Genomic DNA, 22280 nt, shown 5'->3' with positions numbered 1-22280 from the left:
GTTCTTGGGGAGCAGGATATTCTCATATGCCAAAGTACCACCCTACAGAAAACTGCAAAGAGAAACAAAATCTACTTTTACAACGGAGAGATCCAGAGATCAGCCAACCTAGCACTAGCAGTGGGACAACCTGACATTCTGGACCTCCTGATATGTTGGGATATGAAGCTGAGAGCATCTAAATGAAATCTACTCAAGCCTTTAGATTTACCTTCCAACTTACAGGAAACACAGGGGATAGAAGAATAAATAAAATGACCACATAAGAAAACAATCAGACAAATTCAGTATACGAGACACTCCACAAGAAACTAGCTCAGTCTCTTTAAAAATTCAGTATCACGATAAAGAAAAAGTGAGGGGTTTTGTTTTAGATTTGAAAGAGATTAAAGATTTATGACAACTAAAGGTAATGTATGAACCTTGACTGGACATTTTGTTTTGCAATTTTATTTTAAAAAAATTTTTGGCCATGCCACGTGGCATGCAGGATCTTAATTCCCCAACCAGGGATTGAAGCTGCACCCCCTGCATTGGAAGCATGGAGTCTTAACTACTGGACGGCCAGGGAAGTCCCAGACTGGACACTGTTTTTGAAGAAAACAGCCATAAAAGACAATTTGCCTATGGCTTAGAGATTAGGAAACTATTAATATTTTTTGAGAGGTTGTGCAAAACTACTGTACTTACAAAAATGGCACAAAAGTGAATTCAACAGTTGATGCACATGCACACTTCATTCACATCTTCAACAACAAAAGGTATTCTGACACTATAAAACTGAATAGGAATACTAGCTTCAACAGCAGCTGTTAAGCACTAGAGTCACATAAGTTACACCAGAATGGGCAAATATTGCCCAAGTAAAATTCTATTGTTAAAGCTGAAACAGATTTAAGGCCATTCAAGTTCAAGCACAGGATACAAATCTTTTGAAGCCCAATCTATTTGTGTTTGAAATATGTGACCTTTCTTCTAACTTGTGGTCTTAAACTTCTGTTTTACAAAATCCAAAAGGAAAATGCAGAGGAAATCAATACAATAGAGGCTATATTAAATAAGAGTAACATACAAAGCTATAATTAAGATGAATTAAAGAAAGCCAAAGCATTAAAATTGTAAAACTTGCTTGTTACTTGTTGGAACCAGCCCTACACTAGGAGTTAGGTAATATATACAATTATTTTCAAGTAGATTATGTTGCTCTAACATGTTCTTTTTATCAGTGCACTGTTAAACTAATCAAAACTCTACACATGTATATTCCCTTACATACACACTACCACTACCTGCAAAGCCATAATTCTCAAATGACTTAGTGAGTGAAAGGAAATAAAAAGCAGAGAAGTAACATATTAAGGAGAAATAATGGGAATTAGAAGATTCATGCAGTTCAGCTCTTTTAATTAGCCAGCCAGCTTGCTAGCAATAAGAGATGGTTTCTGTTGAGGAAGGTCCTGTGGAGTGGGAATGTGGTCACCAGTGACCTCTGTCCGATCTGGGGCTGCAGTAGGAAGTAGCTTGTTCTTCATTTTTGCTTTAGCCATGTTGTAATCCCCAGAATCAAAATATTTTGCCCTTTCTGCAATCTTTCCTTAAAAAATCTGAACCTCCAGGCTTTTGTCCCAGATGAGGGTATCTTGCTTTTAATTTTGCTTCTTCAGCTTTCTCTGCACTAGTCACTTTGTCTTCCATTTCCTTCTTCTCCTCTGCAGAGGCTGGAAGTCCTCGGGGACTTCCGCGAACATACTGCTCCCTCTTACCCAGCTTCTCCCGCAAACTATTAATTTTTTAAGGAATAAAAACACTATTGTAGTTATAATGATCTTATTCTTGAGAGATACATACTTAAATATTTAGGAGTGAAAGGTTATGTCTCCAATTTGCATTTACACAGCTTAGCCAAAAACCCTAACCGTATATATATGCATATACATATGCATATTTTAAAAAAATTCCATAGACATCAATATACATAGCAGAATCTTAACATTTGTTGAATTGGGTATATAGTTTGTTCATTATACTATTCTTTCTACTTTTTGATATATTTGAAATGCTTCATAGAAAATTGGGGAGGGGGAAGAAATACTGTACAGACTCTGGGCCTCTCCTCTGGCATCCAGGTCTTTTAAAGGACCCTAGATGACTGATATACCTTCAGGAATGAGAATCACTGATCCAGTGCCCACACTGGGCCCGAAACTGAGGTCTGAAGAGTTGAAATGACTTTCTAAGCGACAGAACAAACACTAGAATTCACGTCCCTTGGCTTCCAGTCCTGTGTTCCTTTCTTATAGATCCCCAAAAGGAATTTCCTAAATAAGAAACCTTACCTTCTTGAACACCTGAAGCTCTTGTTTGTCAGCAGCTGAACTGCACAAGGTAAGGAAGGGTTTGGGCACCTAGAGGGTGCTCAGTTGCTGGAATTAAGTTATGGGGAAAACAAAAAACATTAGAGGTACTAAGGGCAAGGACAGTCCTAATTTTAAAAATTGTGTTGTATTGTATTGGAGAGCTACATTTTCTCTTAATAATTTTATTACTTGCAGTGAGGATGATCCATGAGAATAAATCTTTCACATGTTTGTAAAATTTAATATATAGGTAAAATCACAGATTGGAAAAAAAATCCTTAAGTCCTGATTATTGGGAAATGAGGTTTCTGCTGAAGTACCTGGTGCTGAAGGAGCGGTGTTTCCTTGCAGAGAGGTGAAGATTGGAAGATGGCAAAGTGGTTAGGTCCCAATGTCTAGAGGGAAAGGCATGAGTCTTTGCAGTCAGACAAAAGCTGGGTTCAAATTCTGACTCTGCCGTTTACTAGTTTTGTGACATTAAGCAAGTTATGTCAGCGCTCCCAATCTCAGCTATTAGGTCCCTATTGCCACGCAGATGCTTAGATACAGCAGTTAACAAGATGCACAGGGCCCTGCCCTCCTAGAAATCCAACATATAATTAAGGAATAGGGATATTCAGGTGGAGTTCTCAATTCTGGAGGGACTGAGAGTAGATGTTAACTAGGTGGAGATGGAGATGGGCCAGAGGAGGCAAAAGAAGGCAACAAATTTAAGGAAATGACGCGGGAGCCCGACAGCCCGAAGCGGCTGAGGAACATAGGGAGTTCCTGTGGCTTTAATGTAGGCGGCTGCGATTATTTATGAAACATGCACCTAACTCTGACCCAGAAGTAGGAGTCAGGGTCTGGGGCGCGAACCCTGAGCGATAACAAAGACCCTCTCCAAAAGGGGAGGGGACTCCACACTCCAGGACCACGAAACAGACACCTGTAGTGTAAAGAACACAGGAGAGAGGCGGGCTCAGCCCTGAGATTTAAACAGGGGGCGTGGCTTCGGAGCACTTCCGGAATCCTCTTCCGGAACAGGCCTGTGCCCCGGAAGCAGTTATTTGTTGAGGGAATTTGGACCTGCTTTCGAGGCTGCTGTGGCCATGTTCCTGTCCGCGGTCACTTGTAAGTGGGGCTGGAGGCGGTGGCAGGGCGTGCAGCGGGGGCGGGAGGCCGTGACAGGCGGGCCCTGGGACGTTGCGGGGTGGGGTGCGCGCGCCGGTCGGGAAGCTGCCGCTGCGACTTCCCAGGCCTTCAGGACTACAGCGCCCGGCATGACCCCGCGCCGCGCTCACTGCGGGGCTAGGGGGTCTCGGGGGTCTGCGGCGCTGGTTCAGGATCAGTTGCGGTTCGTTCGGACTGTAGGGTCAGCCCGTCAGGAGTGGGGCGCTTTCCCCCGCCCTCTGTAGCGGTGTGTCAGCAGAATCTCCGGACGTGCTAACTGGGGAAAACCTCTAGTTCAGTCGTTTAGAACTCTAAAGATGAGGAGCAGTGATTGACTCTAGGTCATATAGCTGGGCTGGGAAAGAAGCCCTCTGGCTCCCAAGACAGTGTTCTTCCATGCACCAGGCTGACTTCCCGGTTAGAGTTAGTTTCACTTCTCCACCTGATGTGATGGTTGTTGGAGTTTGGAAAGGTTAACTTATCAAACAAGAGGCTTGTTCTAGTGCAAGTGTTTGCACCTTAGAAGAGGAGCAAGTGGAGCAGATCTTAGTTTAGGAAGATTTAAAAGGTAACCAGTCCAACTGAAAAGAGACTGCATAGCATTACATCCAGAACTGTGGTGGTCTGATTGGATTTTTAAAAACCTTCTATAAAATCCTAACGGGATCCCTAATAGCTAGGGAGTAGTGACTTGAGTGACAATTTATGGCCTACTTCATGATTTAAATAATTTTGATTATCCTGACATTATATGAGCTTTGCATAAGCAAGATAATATATCGTTATTTTTCTTTTCTCTTTCCTCCCTACAAAAAAAGTTGCCAAGACCAAGTCAAAGTAAGTAAAAGTTTTTCTCTTTTTAAACTTCACTTGTTTATGTTAGATTCATCAGTCCCACTGCTGCCAATGAATCCTTATGTGAAATTAAGCATTTGGCTTCAATTTTCTAAAAGTTGATTTGAGGATTAGTTACTTGATGAATTATTTTGGCCCTATGAACTATTTCAAAAAATATTTTCTCTCCTTCCCAACTGACCTACTTAAGTGAACATTCAAATAATTTACTAAGAGTTGCTCTTGGGCTTCCCTGGTGGCGCAGTGGTTAAGAATCTGCCTGCTAATGCCGGAGACGGGTTCGAACCCTGGTCTGGGAGGATCCCACATGCCGCGGAGCAGCTAGGCCCGTGAGCCACAACTACTGAGCCTGCACGTCTGGAGCCTGTGCTCCACAACAAGAGAGGCCACGATAGTGAGAGGCCTGCGCACCACGATGAAGAGTCGCCCCCGCTCGCCACAATTAGAGAAAGCCCTCGCACAGAAACGAAGACCCAACACAGCAAAAAAAAAAAAAAAAAAAGTTGCTCTTGCTGTCTTGTTCCTAAACAAATCATCAGGGTCCCCGTGCTCTCTTTGGACTACCACTGTAATTCTGTTTCCTCAAATTGAGGACCAAGGGACGTTTGTCTGGAGCCCACTACAGGAGTCGAGCAGAACAAGCTGTGATTTGATTAATCGACAGAGCCTGTTTTATTGAGTTTTGTAATCCTTTGCCTTCATGGTATAAGCATTTCAAAAATAGCAAAGGCTAAAGTTTTCATGCTGTACCAGAGAGACTATAAATACCAAACTGGTATTTCAAAATAAATTTTGTAGACAATAACCAAAGTAAGATTTTCTGTGTTAAAAATAGAAAAATTCTAAAGCAGCCTTTGTTTACAACCCAAGACACATCACAAATCCTTAAAACTAGGTTTTTTGGATTAAACTTAATGAAACACATGTATGTTAGTGTTTTACCCTCAATATTTTTTATTGATTAATATAGCTTTTCCCACAGTCCAGTTATTTATTTCCCACCTTCAGGTTCTGTAGGAATCTCCCATGCCTTCAGTTTCTTTAGAGATGCTCCCTGCCTGTCATGTTCTTTGAATCCTTGTGCCATTTGTCATGTATGTCTTGCCTTACAGACCTTGTGTACTATTTTTTTTTTTTTTTTTTTTTTTTTGCGGTACGCAGGCCTCTCACTGTTGTGGCCTCTTCTGTTGCGGAGCACAGGCTCCGGACGCGCAGGCTCAGCGGCCATGGCTCACGGGCCTAGCCGCTCCGTGGCATGTGGGATCTTCCCAGACCAGGGCACGAACCTGTGTCCCCTGCATCAGCAGGCGGACTCTCAACCACTGTGCCACCAGGGAGGCCCACCTTCCATACTATTACTGGTAGTTCTCCAAGGTGCAAATGTGGACTTACAGGGCTTTGCATTTCCTATAGTGCTTTCCACAGAGTAAGCACTTAATATTTGTTGAATCTTTTTGAATGAATGACTAATTATTGTCTGTCTTAATCAACAGATATTCTATCCCTCTTAGTATGAGGCACTGTGCTGTACATTGAAAGGGATGCAAAGATGTGTAATATATCTTAGATATATTGTATATTTGAATGCTTCAAATTCTTTTTTGGACTTAGATGAGAAATCAAATAGCATGATCTACATAGGGAGACAAGACATGTGCAAGAGTAACAAATAGTATGAGGTATTAAAAGGTCCAGTGAGGCAAAACATGAACTTTAGTGCTTTGGATGACTAGAACTTAAACAACTTAAACAAAATATAAAGGGGAACAAGGTTTTGCACATTGTCAATGTAAAAGTTCCAATACTTTTTTCTGTCCTTTCCTGATTTTACTCTTATTACTCATCCATGGAAGATAGGGCTCTTCTGAGACAGCCATCTTCCTGACTGGCCAGCTAGGGTTACCAGTACTTGCGTATTTTTCCAACTCCTGACTTCTGCTCTTTCTAAAAGGTGGGTGTCTGAGTCTATTCCCACAGTGTGGTTTGATTGTTCTTGTTGCTTTGGTTAGGTCATTACCAAGGTACCCTGCGTAATGGAACAAATCTTGGGAATTAGAACCATTCAAGCTGTCATTTATGGAAAAATAGGCTGTCTTAGAACTGAATTTAAGGCTTAAGTGATGTCTCACAAGTAATACTGCTGTATAGGGTTCTCAAAATGTGCCATCCCCCCATGACTGATTTTATTCTGTTTCCTCAGCTTGTAACAATTTGCTTTTAAATCTTAGAACAATTCTGGTGAAAATGTTGAGCCAAGCTGGAACAGGTTTTTCCTTCAACACTAAGAGAAGCCGACTGCGGGAGAAACTGACTCTCTTGCATTATGATCCAGTAGGTAAGATTCAGAGAAGTTGCTCCATAATAAATTCAAATGCTTTCAAGGCCTGATGCCCTGTTCAGATTGATGCTGAACATCTTCGGCAGTTTTGTGGCCCCTTTGTCACTATAGCATTCATTCCAAGTACATATTGAAAGTTTACCATGGTGCTAGTTAGTATCCCAGGTGCTGGGATATACGAAGACACAAGATAGACTCAGTACCTGTGGTATTGGCACTTACAGTCTGGTTTTGGAAGGGAGAGAAAGGAAAAATGACAAATTATGCTAAGTGCTATGAGAGAAACAAGCAGGATGCTGAGATACAGGATGAAGTTGGGGGGAGGTGGATCCTACCTTTATCCTTTAGATAGGATAGTTCAGGGAAAGTCTATCCAGTAGGAGATGGTTAACCAAAGATTTGAAGGTGAGAAAGCAGCCATGTAAATAGAATAGGGGATATTGTTCTGGAAACAGAGAAGAGTGTCTTGAAAAAGGGAGGGAATGTTCTGCTAGGGTCATCTGCCCAACAGTGGCAAGTAATTAGGTCCAGATTCGAGTTAAAGAGTATGCTGTCTATATATTAGAGCAGGAGGGTAGGAAATTTCATTTTCTGTTTTACCATCTGCTAAAATGCCATAGTAAGTGATAACTTTAAATGGCCTTAGTGGATAGAAACATTTGTCTGAAAGAGACAAATGTTCCAAAGTCCAGATAAAAAGGGTCAGCACCCCGATTACTGTTGGTGGTAGCCTATCCTGTTTTTGGATTTCATGAGCCAATTTATGCAAAATTAACTAGCAAACAAAACTGCAGGCCATTCATCTCATTTTTGTGCCTTTGCTTCGAAACAGCCCCTTTATAATTGCTTGTTAATAATGGCAGTACCGGAGCTTCTGGGTTGGTAATCACGTGGCGATTCTGGGAGACTGGCATGTTCAGAGAGGGCACGGAAGCTTCACTCCCCTTCCCTGTACCTTGCCCTATGCGTCACTTCCATCTGGCTGTTCCTGAGTTACTATCTCCAGGAGGATAGTGTCAGAGTTGAGTTGAATTGTGAGACACCTGGTTGGTGATCAGAGTTGAAATTGGTGCTAGAATCCTATTTCTCCAAATTAATCCATTATATAATGAAAGATAGGCACTTAATGTCATAATCAACTTTTTCTTTAACTAAGAACAAGACCTGATCGACTCACTTGTGGCCAAGATGGAGCAATGGGACCGAATTTACTTTCCCACTTGAAACTCAACAACAACAAAAGGACAATATAGGCAACAAAAGACAGTGATCCTTGAGAGAAAGGAAACAAACTAGTGCTTGTGAATAACCAGACCAAATGGAAAATTCTGTCTTCTTTGTTTACCTACACAAGTCTTCAGGTCTTCAGATATGTGAATGCATAGTAACATAAGCACCCATACTCTCCAGGCAATCTGAACCCCATTTTATAGGTTAGGAATCTGATACCAAGGATCTTAATCAAGGACACACAGCTAAAATATGTGACAGAATACAAATTTGAACTCAGGACTGTCTGACTCCAAGTCTAGGCCCGGAATCACTCTACGTATGGACCTGTTATCGAGAGATTTCGTAGGAGGCTAAAACTCACTTACTGGTGCATGAACTGTGGTTGGGCATTAATGCGAATCTGGCTGACAGCTACCTTACTAGCTGCTTTCAGAGTTTGTACGGAAGGTCTCACAGCCACTGTTCATTATGCTGTATTTGTCAATGTCTAAGAAAAACAAAAATAATACCACCTTAAAAAAAAAATGAGGGCTGTACCAATGTAAGGAGGCATTTAAAAAAGGCTCTGAGAAGCCCAGTTGTCAGCCTAAAATTGGTATAAATTCCATTCTTTAACAGAAATAAAATTTCCTGCTGTTCTTTTGGTGTTAAAATTTCTGGTCATTCTTTATTATAATAAAAAGGGGATTCTAGGTTTGTACCTGATAATTAGGAGTCTGAATTTCAGGATGACATCTCATGGTGGAAAAATTATTAGAATGATAAGGTATGTGTTTTAGTCTGGGTTGATATAACAAAGTACCACAGACTGGGTGACTCATAAACAGCAGATCTTTCTTTCTCAGAGTTCTGGGACCTGGGACGTCCGAGATCAAGGTGCCAGCATGGTCACTTTCTGGCGAGGGCCCTCTTCTAGTTCATAGGAAGGGGTTCTTCTTGCTGTGTTCTCACATGGTGGAGGGGCAGGCAAGCTCTGGAGTCTCTTTTATAAGAGAATGAATCGCATTCATGAAGGCTCCACCCTCATGACCAAAGCACCTCCCAAAGGCCCTAACTCCTAATACCATCATCTCTGGAGGTTAGGATTTCGACGTAAATTTGGGGGAATGCAAACTTTCAGACCATAGCAATGTGATATTGGATTGGTGTGGTGGTTTTCTCCCTCTGATTTCTTTGTATCAGCTGGTGAAAACCCAAAGTGATGAACTTTACAATAAAGTAGTTGTTTTTCTAGCATTTTAGCTCCATTATGGAGTTTTTTAGGAACTTATACAACATTAATAAATGTTGATTGAATAACCTTCTCTGATATTTTAAGTGTGAAAATGTATTGGAATTTTCACTGTTAGTATGGAGGTGTTAGGAACTTACTATTTGTCAGACTGATTTTAAGTTTTGAGACTGGGAAAGGATACAGCCATAAACAGTTCTGACTGTAAGTTGAAAGTGGAAGAAAAGATTCATATATAAATTTCAAACAGATGATTAGAGCTTTTCTGATAAGGAATGGTCGGAGCCATGACAGCACAACTTTGTCTCTTCTGAAGAAGAGAATGTTCTGGGATAGCAGAGCACTTGGCTTCCTGCCCACTCACTGAATGCCATGGACACTTGCATGATATTTGCCTTGCGGCCTGCCCCATTGCCCAGGGTACCAAATAGCTTGGCATTTCTCCCAGCATATTTTACTGCAGTGAATAAATGGTTAGTTTAAGGGTAATGTTTTGCTTGTCTGCTTTATGAAGGAAATCAGGCAAGGAAACATGGAAAAATTCCCAATTATTTGAGTACTTTATGGTATACTCTATGGCTAGAACCAGCCTAAGTCCTTTCAAACTCCTTTTCCTCATATGAAACTAGATGCAAATTTCCAAGGAGGAAGGATTAAAGGTTGAGGCATAAGCTTATTAAACTTTGTTAAATATATGAAGGTTTATTATAAAGAAAATGAAAACTTGTCAGTTTTAATTCCTTGGATGACTAAACAAGACAATATAGACTTTAATTGAAGCAGAATAGATTTAGGTTAGATGTAGGGGAAGAACTTGACAGATTCATTCTTCTGTGAATTAAGCAGCAAATATTTTGACAGAAAATTAATTTATGTTTATGATTGTGGATAGCAGTGTGTCATTTCAACTTATCTAACACATACTGAGTGTTTGCTGTCTGGCAACCTGTGAGGGAGATGGAGTTATCCCTCTCATAGGGAAGAAAACTGAAGGAAGAGTATTTTGAGAAATTTGCCCAAGGACTCCCAGTAGGTAAATGGTGGCACCAAGGTTTGAACCCAATCTTTTTGACTCCAGGCCCCATATTTTTTCTATTACATGGAGCCAAATTAGTCTGTTTTCTTTTTTTTTTTTAAATCAAGACCTTCCCCTGTGGTCAACACTGTCATTCTTACCTCCTATCACCATTTCTCTACACTATATGCCCTTTCCTGTTTTAGCTCATCCAGATGCTGCTGCTTCAGAGGCTAAACCTGACCCTCTCTGTGAGGCGTTTCCCTCACCATTCCAGTCCCCTTTGATCTTTAGGTTCCTGTGGGGCTTCCTGGACATCCATACAGGCACCTCATGATACACTGCTATTAAATCAGGGACTTTTACGCTTTCATAAATTCCACTTTGCCTAGCACAGTTCTGTGAACTTAAATATTTATTCTTTGAATTAAGGGAAGGAATGCAGGAAGTAAGTCAAAAGTTTTATGAATAAAGCCTTGCTTTACTAATATTCATCAGTTATTTCTGTTCAAGGTCATTTAAATAATCTCCTGACTGGTTATCCATGAGACAGATTCTTTTTTTTATCCATTTTTTAGTTCCATGTAGAAAAACATGGGGGAAATATTTCTTGCAATGAATAACATTGTCTGGTAGGAAGCTGTTTGGGTTCTTTACTACTGTCTTATAATGCTTTGTAGTCTTCCTTGGACTTTGAAGGAGCATGAGTTCTACTTATGTTTAATATTAGATGATTTGAAGTATATTAAAAATATCCCTATATACAAAGTAATAAAATATGTATTTTAAATTAACTTTATAGATAAAATTCTGTTGACTGGTTAATGGTTATTAATTTCAGCTGCCCATCAGAATCATCTGGGGGTTTTTAAAAAATACAGACTTCAGTCCCCCTCTAGTTCTACAGAACCAGAATTAGGGTAGAGGTGGAGGTAAGAAGTAGGAGTGTATTTAAATAAGCTCTCTAGCTAATTCTTAATCATAGACAGTTTGGGAATCTCATATACAGGGTATCCATATTGATACAGAAGAATAACAAAAAAACAAAGCTAAAATCTCTATGTGGTAGGGACAGGTGAGTTGCTGTTGTGTCTTAGTCTTTTGAGTTCCTGGATCTTCCTGGATGCACTGTTTTTGGTTTTTTTGGGAAAGAAGAATTCATGTGGTGGGGGGGGGGGGCGGGGGAGGGAGAGATATGTGATGTTAATGGAGTGCTATAATAGGGCATTACAGGAACTATGAAAACCTTATTGCCTAGCATCTAGTCTCTAATCTTTCATCCAGGCAGTTAGCATTTTTGTTTTGGGTGTTTCAGAGAACTGTACTCTGTTATGATGTTTAAAATAATAATATTTGGGTTATGATGTTAAATCTATTACCAAACTTGAAAATTTATATTTGGGTATATGAAACCATTTCTGGAAAGTACAAGGTTTAATGTGTATTTACTCTTTCAGCCAGGCTTCCTTTTCTTCTGTGGTCTGCTCAGTTTTTACTGCTCTTTTTCTGGAGTCTAGCTCTTGCTTCACCTCCTACAAGGGTGGACATTAGCTGGGTGAAGACGTTGTTTTTCATTTTTTTGCTTGTAATTTTTTTAAAATTTGATTATTTCACATTGGTTGAAATGTGACCTTGTGGGGGTACCAAGGATGCCACTGATTGGCTGGTGCACCTTCCCTTGTTTTCCTTACCATTTTCTCCAGTCTTCTCTGATCTCTGGGATTGAGGAACTGAGTTAGCAAGTCAGCTCCATCCTCATGACAAAGGAAAGAAAAAGAAGCGAGGGCTCATGGTCTGATATGTATTTTTATTAAAAAATGGTGACGATACTTTTTAGTTTTCTGCTACAATCCTTTTTTCTCCTCCTTCAGTGAAAAAAAAAGTCCTCTTTGTGGAACAGAAAAAAATACGCTCCCTCTAAACAATGGATTGAAAATGAATTTGATTTATAAATGAGAAGACTGAGGGCGGGATACTGATTCAGAAATTCTGCAGCGTGTAATGAAAGAAGAGGAAATGGCATGGAATCACTGCCTCCTGTGATTTGAAGGCCATTGTGAAGGAAAACAATGCAGTGAAAGAAAGTTCTTCATATTAGGACATATATCATTGCATCACATTTATTTATCTTTCTGGATATTTTTATAGCCCTTAATAAAAATATTAAAATAGCCTGTACTATTGTCTCTTAGTGGTGTTTTCCCCCACTATTTGAAATTTTAAAAACTACATTCCTAAAAAATAACCATTGTTTCATATAAGAAAAGAAAATTTTCCATAGTGAGATTTGTGCAAGAGTTTCCAGTCTGTTCTTTCTTGTACTTCACAGAAAAGGCAGAGTCACAGTCCAGAGTGATCTTGAAAGAACTCCCATGCAATAACAGAGATGGCCGCGGTGAGCAGGAATGGTAAGAAGGGAGCCAGCTGTAACACAGAAGAAACCAAGAGAACTGCTATTTTTGATTTGTGCTTATATAGTTAGAAAAATGCCATTGGTCCATATTCTCAAACTCATGTCTCCAAAGTAGTATCTAGGATTTTCTAGGACAGCTCTGGACTGCTTTAACTCCTAGATTTTTTTTTTTAAATAAGAGGCGCTATAGTGTATTTCCATAAAGCTAATGGCTAGGGCTTCTGGGGCAGTGGTACCACACAGCTTGGAAATCCCTATCAGATAAGGACTCCTGCCCTACCCAGATCTGTACACTTTCCCACTCGAGCTATTGTTTACTACAGATTTTCAAAATTGCCCATTTTCTCCTTTACTTGTCAAATTTCTGGCTGAAGGTAAGGATCAGCTCACATTTTGAGCTCTGCTGGTACGTATCCTACTGCATTTATAGGGGAGAAGGATAAAGTGTTCACCGTGACCACAAGCAATAAGAAACCAATGTTGTTCCAAAATAACAGGTGTTCCTCCCTGTGGCCCAATCTATCTCCTGAGGAAATGTGAGCGCAGCTCTCTGGAAATAAAATTAGACAGTTGTTGAATCTTAGAGGCTTGTGGCATTATAGTCAATCAGCTATTTTTCTGGCATCTTTTGTTAAAGCTCTAATTCAAAGCAGTACTAGGTGAGATCTTGGCTGTTTTTAGATTGAAACTCTACATTGTGGTCTTGGGTTACAAGAAAAATCTTTCACCTGATCCTACCTAAGCCCAGTGTAAAGGGTCTGTGACATGCATGAATCACCTTTTTTTTCAAAAAACTTAGAATCTGGCTTAGCAAATGACTTGTCTATTCAGCACATGGGCTGAAAGCAGCCCACAGGTGGTATTTACAATTAAAATCAGTTGCTGATACCTAAATGTTGAAAGATTTCAATAAACATCCAAACTTCTGGCTTCCCTTGCAAAACCAGAAGCTTTGACAACACTAAAGGCAAAGCTGAATGTCAGCTGCCCCTCTTAGGAACGCTTGAGTGGCCCAATTCTTATGCCCCCTTCGCTTATTTAACATTCTCTGCTGACTCTAGACACGTTGTATGCAACCTCTGCTGTATGGTGTTACATTACAGTATCATGATGTGTTGGCAGTAGAGTTTGCTGGTTCCTGAATAGTGGTATTGTTTGTACATGTCTTCGTTGTGGAATCCTTAATTCTGTCTAGTTGACTTTTGCATGAAAAGCAAAGAAATCATCATCATAAAGAAATAAATGAAGGCTTGAGGATGACTTAATAAATGAATATAGTATTTGCAAAGAAAGGAGAAGGTGACATAGTAAGTTGCTAGTTAAGAGTGGCCATCCCCAAGTATACTTTATTTCCAGGCATATTTATTTTGGACTTAATAGCAATCAAAACAGATCAAGGGGCAGGTCTTTTTTGTATGGATAAGATGACTGTGTTCCTATAGCCTGGACACTGACTGCTGCGATGAAATTGGATCTCTTGAGCATTTCTTCCAAGGACAGATTAGGGTAGTAAGCCAGGTAGAAGGCCAGCGCTCCCACAAAACTGTCACCAGCGCCCTGTAATGAAAAGCACAGTTGTAGAGATAAGCATGTAGCCATCTGTTGCCCATACTGTATTTTCAAAATATTTAAGTACACTTTTTATTTTAAAATAGTTTTAGATGCACAGAAAAGGTACAAGGATAGTAGAGAATTTCCATATACCCCACATCTAGTTCTGTAAACATATTATTATGGTACATTTGTCACCACTAACGAAATAATAGCATTATCCTATTAACTGAATTACATACTTTATTCAGATTTCACTAGTTTTGCTTAATGTGTATTTTCTGTTCCAAGATCTCATCCAGGATACCTGGATTACATTTAGTTGTCATATCTCCTTCGACTGCTGTAGGCTGTGACAGTTTTTTAGACATTCTTTGTTTTTGATGACCTTGATAGTTTTGAGGACTGGTTGAGTATTTTGTAGAATGTACCTCAATTGGGATTTGTCTGTTTTTCTCATGATTAAACTGTGTTTACGGTTTTGGGGAGGAAGACCACAAAGGTGAAGTGTCATTCTCATCATGTCGTATCAAGGGTACATACTGTCAACATGACTTACACTGATGATGTTAATCTTGAGCACTTGGCTAAGGTAGTCTTGGCCAGGTTTCACCATTGTAAAGTTACTTTCTCTTTTTATACTTGCTCTTTGGAAGCAAATCACTGAGTATAGTCCACACTTAAGGGGTGGAGAGTTATGCTCTACCTCCCTGAGGGTGGAGTAATTCCATTTATGGAGTATCTCCATAAATCTGAAATCTCTATGGGAGATTTGTTTCTTCTCCCTCATTTATTTATTCAGCTGCTCACTTATATAAGTATGAACTCAGGGATATTTATTTTATTCCTTAGGCTATAATCCAGCACTACATTATTTATTTTGTTGCTCAAATTGTTCCAGCTTTGGCAGTTGGGAGTTCTTTCAGTTGGTACTTGTGTCCCTTTGACATACTTCCATCATTTTATTTTTTGAGCACTTTCTTATTTTCTGACATTATAAGATGCTCCAGGCTCATCTTGTATATTCTCTGCCATAGCCCTAGAATTAGCTGTTTCTCCATTAAAAATTCATGCAGAACGTGGTGAGAGCCATTCAGATGTTATTTTCAAACTAAATGTAGGGTCATATAAGGCTTAGTTCCATTTCCCCTGAATCTCCAAAGGCCCAAGTTGGTGAAGGCCATATAGGGACCCATGGAAATAGAAAATACCAAAGAAAGTCTGTTGACCTCTGCCTTCAGGTAGGGCAGTACCTAGTCATGTGTTCATCCAACAGATGTATTTAAAATAAATGTGATACAATTTCACTTGAAAAATCATTCTGGTATTTAACAGCTTTCAGGGTCATTTTCCAGTTTTTCCCAGTTTGTTGCTTCCTTAGTCCCAAGAGGTTTCATAACAAATCTTGAGGCTATACCTTGGTATGCATGATTGTTTCAGTTGCAGTTTAAGTATTTACTAAGCTGTGTGCCTAGCACAGTGATGGGTACTTGAAAAAGAATAAAATCAATTGTGGATTAAATGCTAAATAGTATGGCAGAGTTTATAAATACTGTTGAATTTTAAGGAATGGTTGAAGAAAGCCTGCCTAAGGGGAATCCTTATGAAATGAGACAGATTTATAGAGAGAAGGAAGGCCTCAAAGAACAAAGATATAGGAGGAGGAACAGAGTGAACTCATGAGACACTGAATGGCTTTAAGGAGAATGACATTTCCCCTTGTTAACAAAGATAAGCAGTCAATATTCAGCTTGCCAAGGAGTCATAGTAACTCAGGTGTGAATTCAACACTTTCCTTCCTCCCAGAAATATTTTCTGAGTACCTAAAATATGTCAAGCTCTATGCTAGGTGCCTTGCAATTGTTTATTAAGTGTTTCCTGAGGGAAACAATGGAGAAAGAGACAGACAGACATGCCCTCCCTCAGTTTACAACACAGCAATGTGACAAGAGAAAGGTCTGAAACCAGAGAAATTATGAGCTGGGTGGAGGGTGTATTATGAAAACATGGAAAATACTACAACATATGAAGAGTTATGGCAAACTCTAAGTAATTTCAAGTCTTGATTCCTCTTTACATCATACACAAAATTAAATTCCAGGTAGGTTAAAGGCTTGAATATAAAAAATAAAACAGTAACATAGTATGAAAATTTAGATGAATATTTGAATAATTGCAAGCAGGGAAACCACGAGCCAGTCAGTAAACCCAAAAGCCATAATGAAAAAAAGATTAGATTTTAATTTAAAAAAATAAAAAAATATATGTCCAAAGACACTGTAAATAAAGCCAAATGGACTTCCCTGGCGGTCCAGCGGTTAAGACCCCATGCTTCTGCTGCAGTGGGTGCATGTACAAGCCCTGGTCGGGGAACCAATATCCCACATGCCGTGCTGTGCGGCAAAAAAAAAAAAAAGATCCGAGTTAAAAAGCACAAATTTGGTGAAAATTCTTCTAATACATATGACATATTCCTAATACTCAAAGAACACCTTCAAATTGCTGGGAAAAAGACAAGTGCAGGATAAAAATGGACAAAGGATATAGGTCTGCAATTTCAGAAAAGGAAATGTAAATGGCCAGTAAACAAACATGAAAAGATACTAAGTTATCAGCTGTTAAGTAAAATGCAAATTAAAATAATATTTTTTACCCATCAGATTGATAAAATAGTAAGATTGATAGCAAGAGCAGCAAGATGAAGATGGAGAGGACAATGATACTCTCATATATTGTTGGTAGGACTGTGGAAGAGTAATACAGTATTTGTTAAAAAATGTGTGTGTCCTTTGATTTAGCAGTCCTGCTTCTGGAAATCTACAGAAGTGAAAACTCCTATAATATTGGGATATGTGCTCAAAGATGCTTATTGCTGCATTGTTTCCAAAGGCAAAACACTGGAAATAATGTGATTTTCTATCAAATAGGAGAATGGGTGAATAATCTCGTACATTTGTATTATGGAAAAATATGCAGCTATTAATACAAAAAGGTTAGCAATACATGCACATACCTGGAGAAATGTCCATTAGTTAAGCCAGAAAAGATTTCAGCATCATGATCGATAGGAGGTTGCGGGGGTGGTGGGGGGAATGGAAGAGAGAGGAAAGAAAATACCTGTGTCTATGAGTATGTGTGTATTTTTTTTAAGAATACAGAGAAAAATGAAGAAGGATTTTTATCAAATTGTTTTTTTAATTAATTTATTTGGCTGTGTCAGGTCTTAGTTGAGGTGCGCGGTTTCTTCGTTGTGGCGCGCGGGCTTCTGTCTAGTTGTGGCGTGCGCGTTTTCTCTTCTCTAGCTGTGGTGCACGGGCTCCAGGGCCCATGGGCTCTGTAGTTGTGGTGCACGGGTTCCAGAGGGCGTGGGCCCCGTAGTTTGCGGCACACAGGCTCTCTCATTGAGGCGCGCGAGCTCAGTAGTTGTGTCGCGTGGGCTTAGTTGCCCTGGGGCATGTGGTATCTTAGTTCCCTGACCAGGGATCAAACCCGCGTCTCCCGCATTGTAAGGCGGATTCTTTACCACTGGACCACCAGGGAAGTCCCGAGAAGTTTTTAACAAAGGAAATTTTACTAAAGGAGTTAAAAAAAAAAATCAGGATCGGTCACTGTGTGAATTTGCAAATGGGCCAATTTCAGCCTCTGAATGATTTCCCTCTTTTTCTTAGTTAAGTAGACATCTACTACAAGTCGGGGTAAACTGAATTGAGAGAACCTCTTTCCTGCATTTGGAAATACCCCATCTCGTTGAGGCAATTTCCTTTGCAACTAAGGACTAGGCAGAGACACCCTCCTCAAAGTCCAGGGAACTGGGAGGAACATTTTCTGGCTGTGACAGTGATTGCAGAAAAACTGAACTCTGGGATGTTAGTGGCAGCGTTGTGATGGTGTCCAGTGCCCCATGTCAGTAACACAGCTGTTCGATTTTTCAACCAAGAACCTTGATTGAGGCAATCCCGTGTATTAAACTCCTCTGAGAGGCCAGAAATCTTGTCTAGTTCTTTCCTATCTGATGACTCCCCAGAGTTATACAGTCCTTAAAAGTAGTATATGCTCAGTTAATGACTGCTGATGGGCCAACTCTCAGCTGCCCCAGTCTCCACCTTCTCACCGGAAGTGAGATGGTGGGGGTAGGGGTGGTGATCCACATTCTTCTTCGCAAAGAGGGCAGCAGTCTCGCCTCATTCCAAAAGCACAAAGAAGTAGGGAGACTCCTGGGGCCATCAGCTCAAAGATGTGAAGGCCAGTGAATACTATTTTATTTATTTATTTATTTTCTGTACGCGGGCCTCTCATTGTTGTGGCCTCTCCCGTTGCGGAGCACAGGCTCCGGACGCGCAGGCTTAGTGGCCATGGCTCACGGGCCTAGCCGCTCCGTGGCATGTGGGATCTTCCTGGACCGGGGCACGAACCCATGTCCCCTGCATCTGCAGGCGGACTCTCAACCACTGCGCCACCAGGGAAGCCCCAGTGAATACTATTTTAAAAGTCACATTACATCCAACAGTGGAAAAGCTCTTTGAAATTTAAGAGTGAAAAGGTAGAAAAGTACTACTTAACTTTCACCGAAGAGTGTAAGGGAAAGAAAGGGAGTGATATATTCATTTGCACTTCTCTTAGGCATTTAAAACATTGTACTGACGATTGTGTGTACAGGCCTACAGTCTAGGACAACCTGAAAACTCTCTGAGGGCAGAGACCATATCTCTGTCCCCTGTGTCTCTTCCACTGCCTCACCTAGCGGTTTGAGTTGGCCAGACTCATGGTCCTAGTTCCATCGTGTTTTTCTCTTCCAGTGATCTCTTCCAAGGGGGCCAGATGTCCCTTGCTGAACTACATGTGACTTTCTTTTGTGTCAGTAAAAATGGAGGTTAGGTTGCCACAGCCCAGAGTTACTTGATAGTCTCATTGTTGAATCTATTTATAGCACAGGGCTTTCAAATGCCAATAAATTACCCGGTTGTTGATTCACATCTTCAATATAACTATTTTTATACACTGGTTATAATTTTTTTTTAATGGAAAGCGCTTTAAGTAGAAGCTGTATTGTATCACTGTGATTTTCCTGTAAGTAAAGTACTTTCCAATCAATCATTCTTGGAATAATGGAATAGTTCTCATTGATACAACATGATGGCTTTAACCTTTTACTGAAAATTATTTTTGTGCCAAAAGGGGTGATGACATAATTCATCTTTCTTCAGTAAAAATACCCACGTGGCTACTATTCATTGCCTTCTCACAATAATTGCCCCTTAAGGAAGAGCCGCTCTTAGAGAATGGATGTAGCATTCTGAAATTCCTGCTCTCCTGAGGGCCTGCACACTCCTGGGTCCTGAGGGGTTCTGGCCTGTGGGACCCGGGAGGCAGATGGATTAACAGTGAAGTGGAAGGAGCAAAACACACCCTATGGAATACCTGAGCCCTCTGGTGGGGGCCTGGGGGAGGGCGAGGCACCCTGCAGGGCTGGTGGCGTAGGGATGACACTCATCAGCAGCTGGTGAGAGGACTCCAAGGGGAGAGTCTGAGAGGTGGGTGCTCCTAAGGACAGCACCTAGAGCTGGGGTGTGGGGTTGGGGGGAGGCAGTGTGGCCCTGGGGAGGCGGGCTGCTCATTTCCCTTCTCCCTTGCAGACCATCCTCTCTGTCTAGCTGCCCGCACTCCCTGCTCCCTCCCACTGCCCCTTGGCTGCCTGAGCCCTTGACTATGACCCTGGTCTGCTCTCTCACTGAACTTAGCAGCACATGTCCCAGTCTCTCAGGGGTCTGCTCTCTGACGAGAGAGGGGAGCACAGTGATAAACCTCTTGGAGCTGGCAGGCAATGCCTGAAGTGGCTGCAGGTGCCACCCCAGCAGAGCATACCTACAAGTCCAGGTGGTCCGCAAGGGCTCTTCTGGCTGAGGTTCTGCTCAGGGTCATCCTCTCTGCTGGGCACTGTGTAGGTTATCGCCTTTGTTCCCTAAGAACCCTGTGGAGGTGGGTGTAGCTGGGGCTGCAGTGTCTGGTCATACAAGGTGGCTCTGCACGAGGGTGCCCTGGTGACGGGGTGATTGTGGGTCTGCAGGCTGTGCTCAGCTCCCCAGGCTACACCTATTCAGAGAGGCGCCTTCTAATTTGCACAAAGTGCCATGGAGGTTGGCAGCAAGCCTGGGGGATCCTTATTTTAAAACTGAGGAAACTAGGATTTAAGGAGGTTAAGTAACTTGCCCAAGGTAAGACTAAATGTGGTAAATGGCAGTCAAGATTGTACCAAGGACATCTGTGTGGAAATCTAGCAGTAGAGCAGGTGGAGAAGCTATTTTGGGAGAGAGATTGGGCTTCGGGCTACTGCTCAATTTTTCCTATTTCCCCATGGGAAGGGCTTATGTTTTCTATAGCGATGAAGAATTACAGGGATGAGAGTGAAGACCGTGAATCTTTAATGATGTTCTTCTGTATGGGATCCCGTTTCCCTCTGTGTGCTTGGGGCAGGAGCAGAGAGGAGAATGGGGACCAGAGTTGCCCTGGGCAGGTGTGGGGGAAGAGGGAAGGTACAAAGGGAGTAAAGATTTCAGGAAAGAATAACCAGATGGGGCTTCCCTGGTGGTGTAGTGTATAAAACTTTGCCTGCCAATGCAGGGGACATGGGTTCGATCCCTGGTCCGGGAAGATCCCACATGCCGTGGAGCAACTAAGCCCGTGTGCCACAATTACTGAGCCTGTGCTCTAGAGTCCGTGAGCCACAACTACTGAGCCTGCGTGCCACAACTACTGAGCCCGCGTGCCGCAACTACTGAGCCCACGTGCCACAACTACTGAGCCCACGTGCCACAACTACTGAGCCCACGTGCCTAGAGCCCGTGTACCGCAAAACGAAGAGCAGCCCCCACTCGCAGCAACTAGAGAAAGCCTGCACGCAGCAAAGACCCAACACAGCCAAAAAATTTAAAAAAAAATTTATATAAAAAAAAGAATAACCAGATGAATATAACTGGAGAGTCTAACCCGGGTAAAGAAGGAAGAGAGGTCAGGAGGGGGTCAACAGGTCAGAAGGAAATGGAGGGAACTAAGGAAAGTGAGAAAACAAGTGTAGGAGAAGAGGTGAGAGAGCTGGTTGTGGTCAGAGTGGGATGTGAGGTTTATTCCCACAGGACTGAAGCTGTGCCAGGTATTAACCATTTCCTGGGGTCGTCATGGGAACGGGAGGCTGGAGTGGAGGTGAAGAGTCCCTGGAGGTGGGGGCATCTAGGAACTGTGAGTCTTGGTGATGGTTTATCCTCACGGTACTCAAGTCGTCCTGTGATAGCAGCATTGGGGGGAGGTGTGGAGAGAGAAATGGTTATGTAGATGCCAGGCTTAGATAAACAGAGAATGACCAGGAAAGGAAGTTGAGGCTTTATAACTGAATTGTATGAGCCATGAAGATGCAGGAATCTCTTCAGGAGGGTAGAGGAGGGATGGCTGGAAGCTGCAAGAATGTGCTTTGGGATCAGGAGCCGCTTTCACCTATAAGGGCTGTATGGGGAGGTGAGGAAGAGCTTACTTATGAGGAACAGGACAACCATAAGGTTTAGAGGGGAGAGAAGCACAGAGCAGTAAGGCACCCTCCTGGGCCCCCGTGTCTCTCTGACCCTCCTTCTTTGTCTCTGCCATGGTCTGTCTTCCTTCTCCCCCACCATCCACATTGGTATTCCCTCAGGTTCTGTCCTTCACCCACTGCCCTTCTCATTTCCCCTAATTTCCTGGGTGTGTCAAATACTGTGCTGTTATGGTTTTGACTATGAATATGAGGAGTCCTAAGTCATTATCTTTAGCCCACACTCTCCTCTGTCTTGGGATTCGTGTATCTTAACTACCTGTGAGTCAGCTCGACCAGCCGCAGGTCTCTTGCAGGCAGTTCTACCTCAGCATACCCGAATCGAACTGGTAACTCTGGCTGAACATGGGCCTCTTCTCATCTTTTCAGTTTGTGGCAACGCCACCCTGGAAATCTGGGGGGTCTTCTGGATAATCACCAGTTGCCAAGCGTAAATTCTAAATATTTTGCTAGCCTGTCCTCTCATTTCATCCCTACCCCATTGCCCTACTTCATGCTCACATCACCTCTAAAGGACCACGTTAACTTCCTAACTAGTCTCTCTGTCCGCAGTCTGGCC

At 41.8% G+C, this 22280-nt stretch overlaps 2 protein-coding genes and 1 pseudogene across 8 annotated transcripts in view; 1 reads left to right on the top strand and 2 right to left on the bottom strand.

The window, feature by feature from the left end:
- Positions 1–701: 701 nt before the first annotated feature.
- On the bottom strand, positions 702–1748 carry LOC113623906 (cAMP-regulated phosphoprotein 19 pseudogene; annotated as a pseudogene).
- Positions 1749–3369: 1621 nt separating this feature from the next.
- Positions 3370–22280, top strand: part of MRPL33 (mitochondrial ribosomal protein L33) — a 30787-nt gene continuing 11876 nt past the window's right edge. For 3 of the 5 annotated variants that reach the window (XM_027113524.1, XM_027113526.1, XM_027113527.1), the window contains exons 1-4: positions 3370–3470; positions 4328–4346; positions 6593–6699; positions 12511–12589. In XM_027113524.1, the coding sequence (XP_026969325.1) occupies positions 3449–3470; positions 4328–4346; positions 6593–6699; positions 12511–12589 (227 nt within the window). In that variant the 5' untranslated portion in view covers positions 3370–3448. The other 2 variants (XM_027113525.1, XM_027113528.1) reach the window with 2 other exon arrangements.
- The window catches only part of RBKS (ribokinase), a 74404-nt gene continuing 65983 nt past the window's right edge, over positions 13860–22280 (bottom strand). For 2 of the 3 annotated variants that reach the window (XM_027113523.1, XM_027113522.1), the window contains one exon: positions 13912–14151. In XM_027113523.1, coding sequence (XP_026969324.1) covers positions 13978–14151 — 174 coding nt within the window. In that variant the 3' untranslated portion in view covers positions 13912–13977. Of the gene's footprint in view, positions 14152–22280 lie in introns of all 3 variants that reach the window. The other variant, XM_027113521.1, reaches the window with a different exon arrangement.

This window comes from Aethalodelphis obliquidens, unplaced genomic scaffold, assembly GCF_003676395.1.
Source record: "Aethalodelphis obliquidens isolate GAN/ISIS:26980383/991018 unplaced genomic scaffold, ASM367639v1 scaffold12, whole genome shotgun sequence".
Lineage (NCBI taxonomy): Eukaryota > Metazoa > Chordata > Mammalia > Artiodactyla > Delphinidae > Aethalodelphis > Aethalodelphis obliquidens.
Note: the sequence above shows the minus strand (reverse complement) of the source record. Positions and strands in the feature narration are given on the sequence as shown.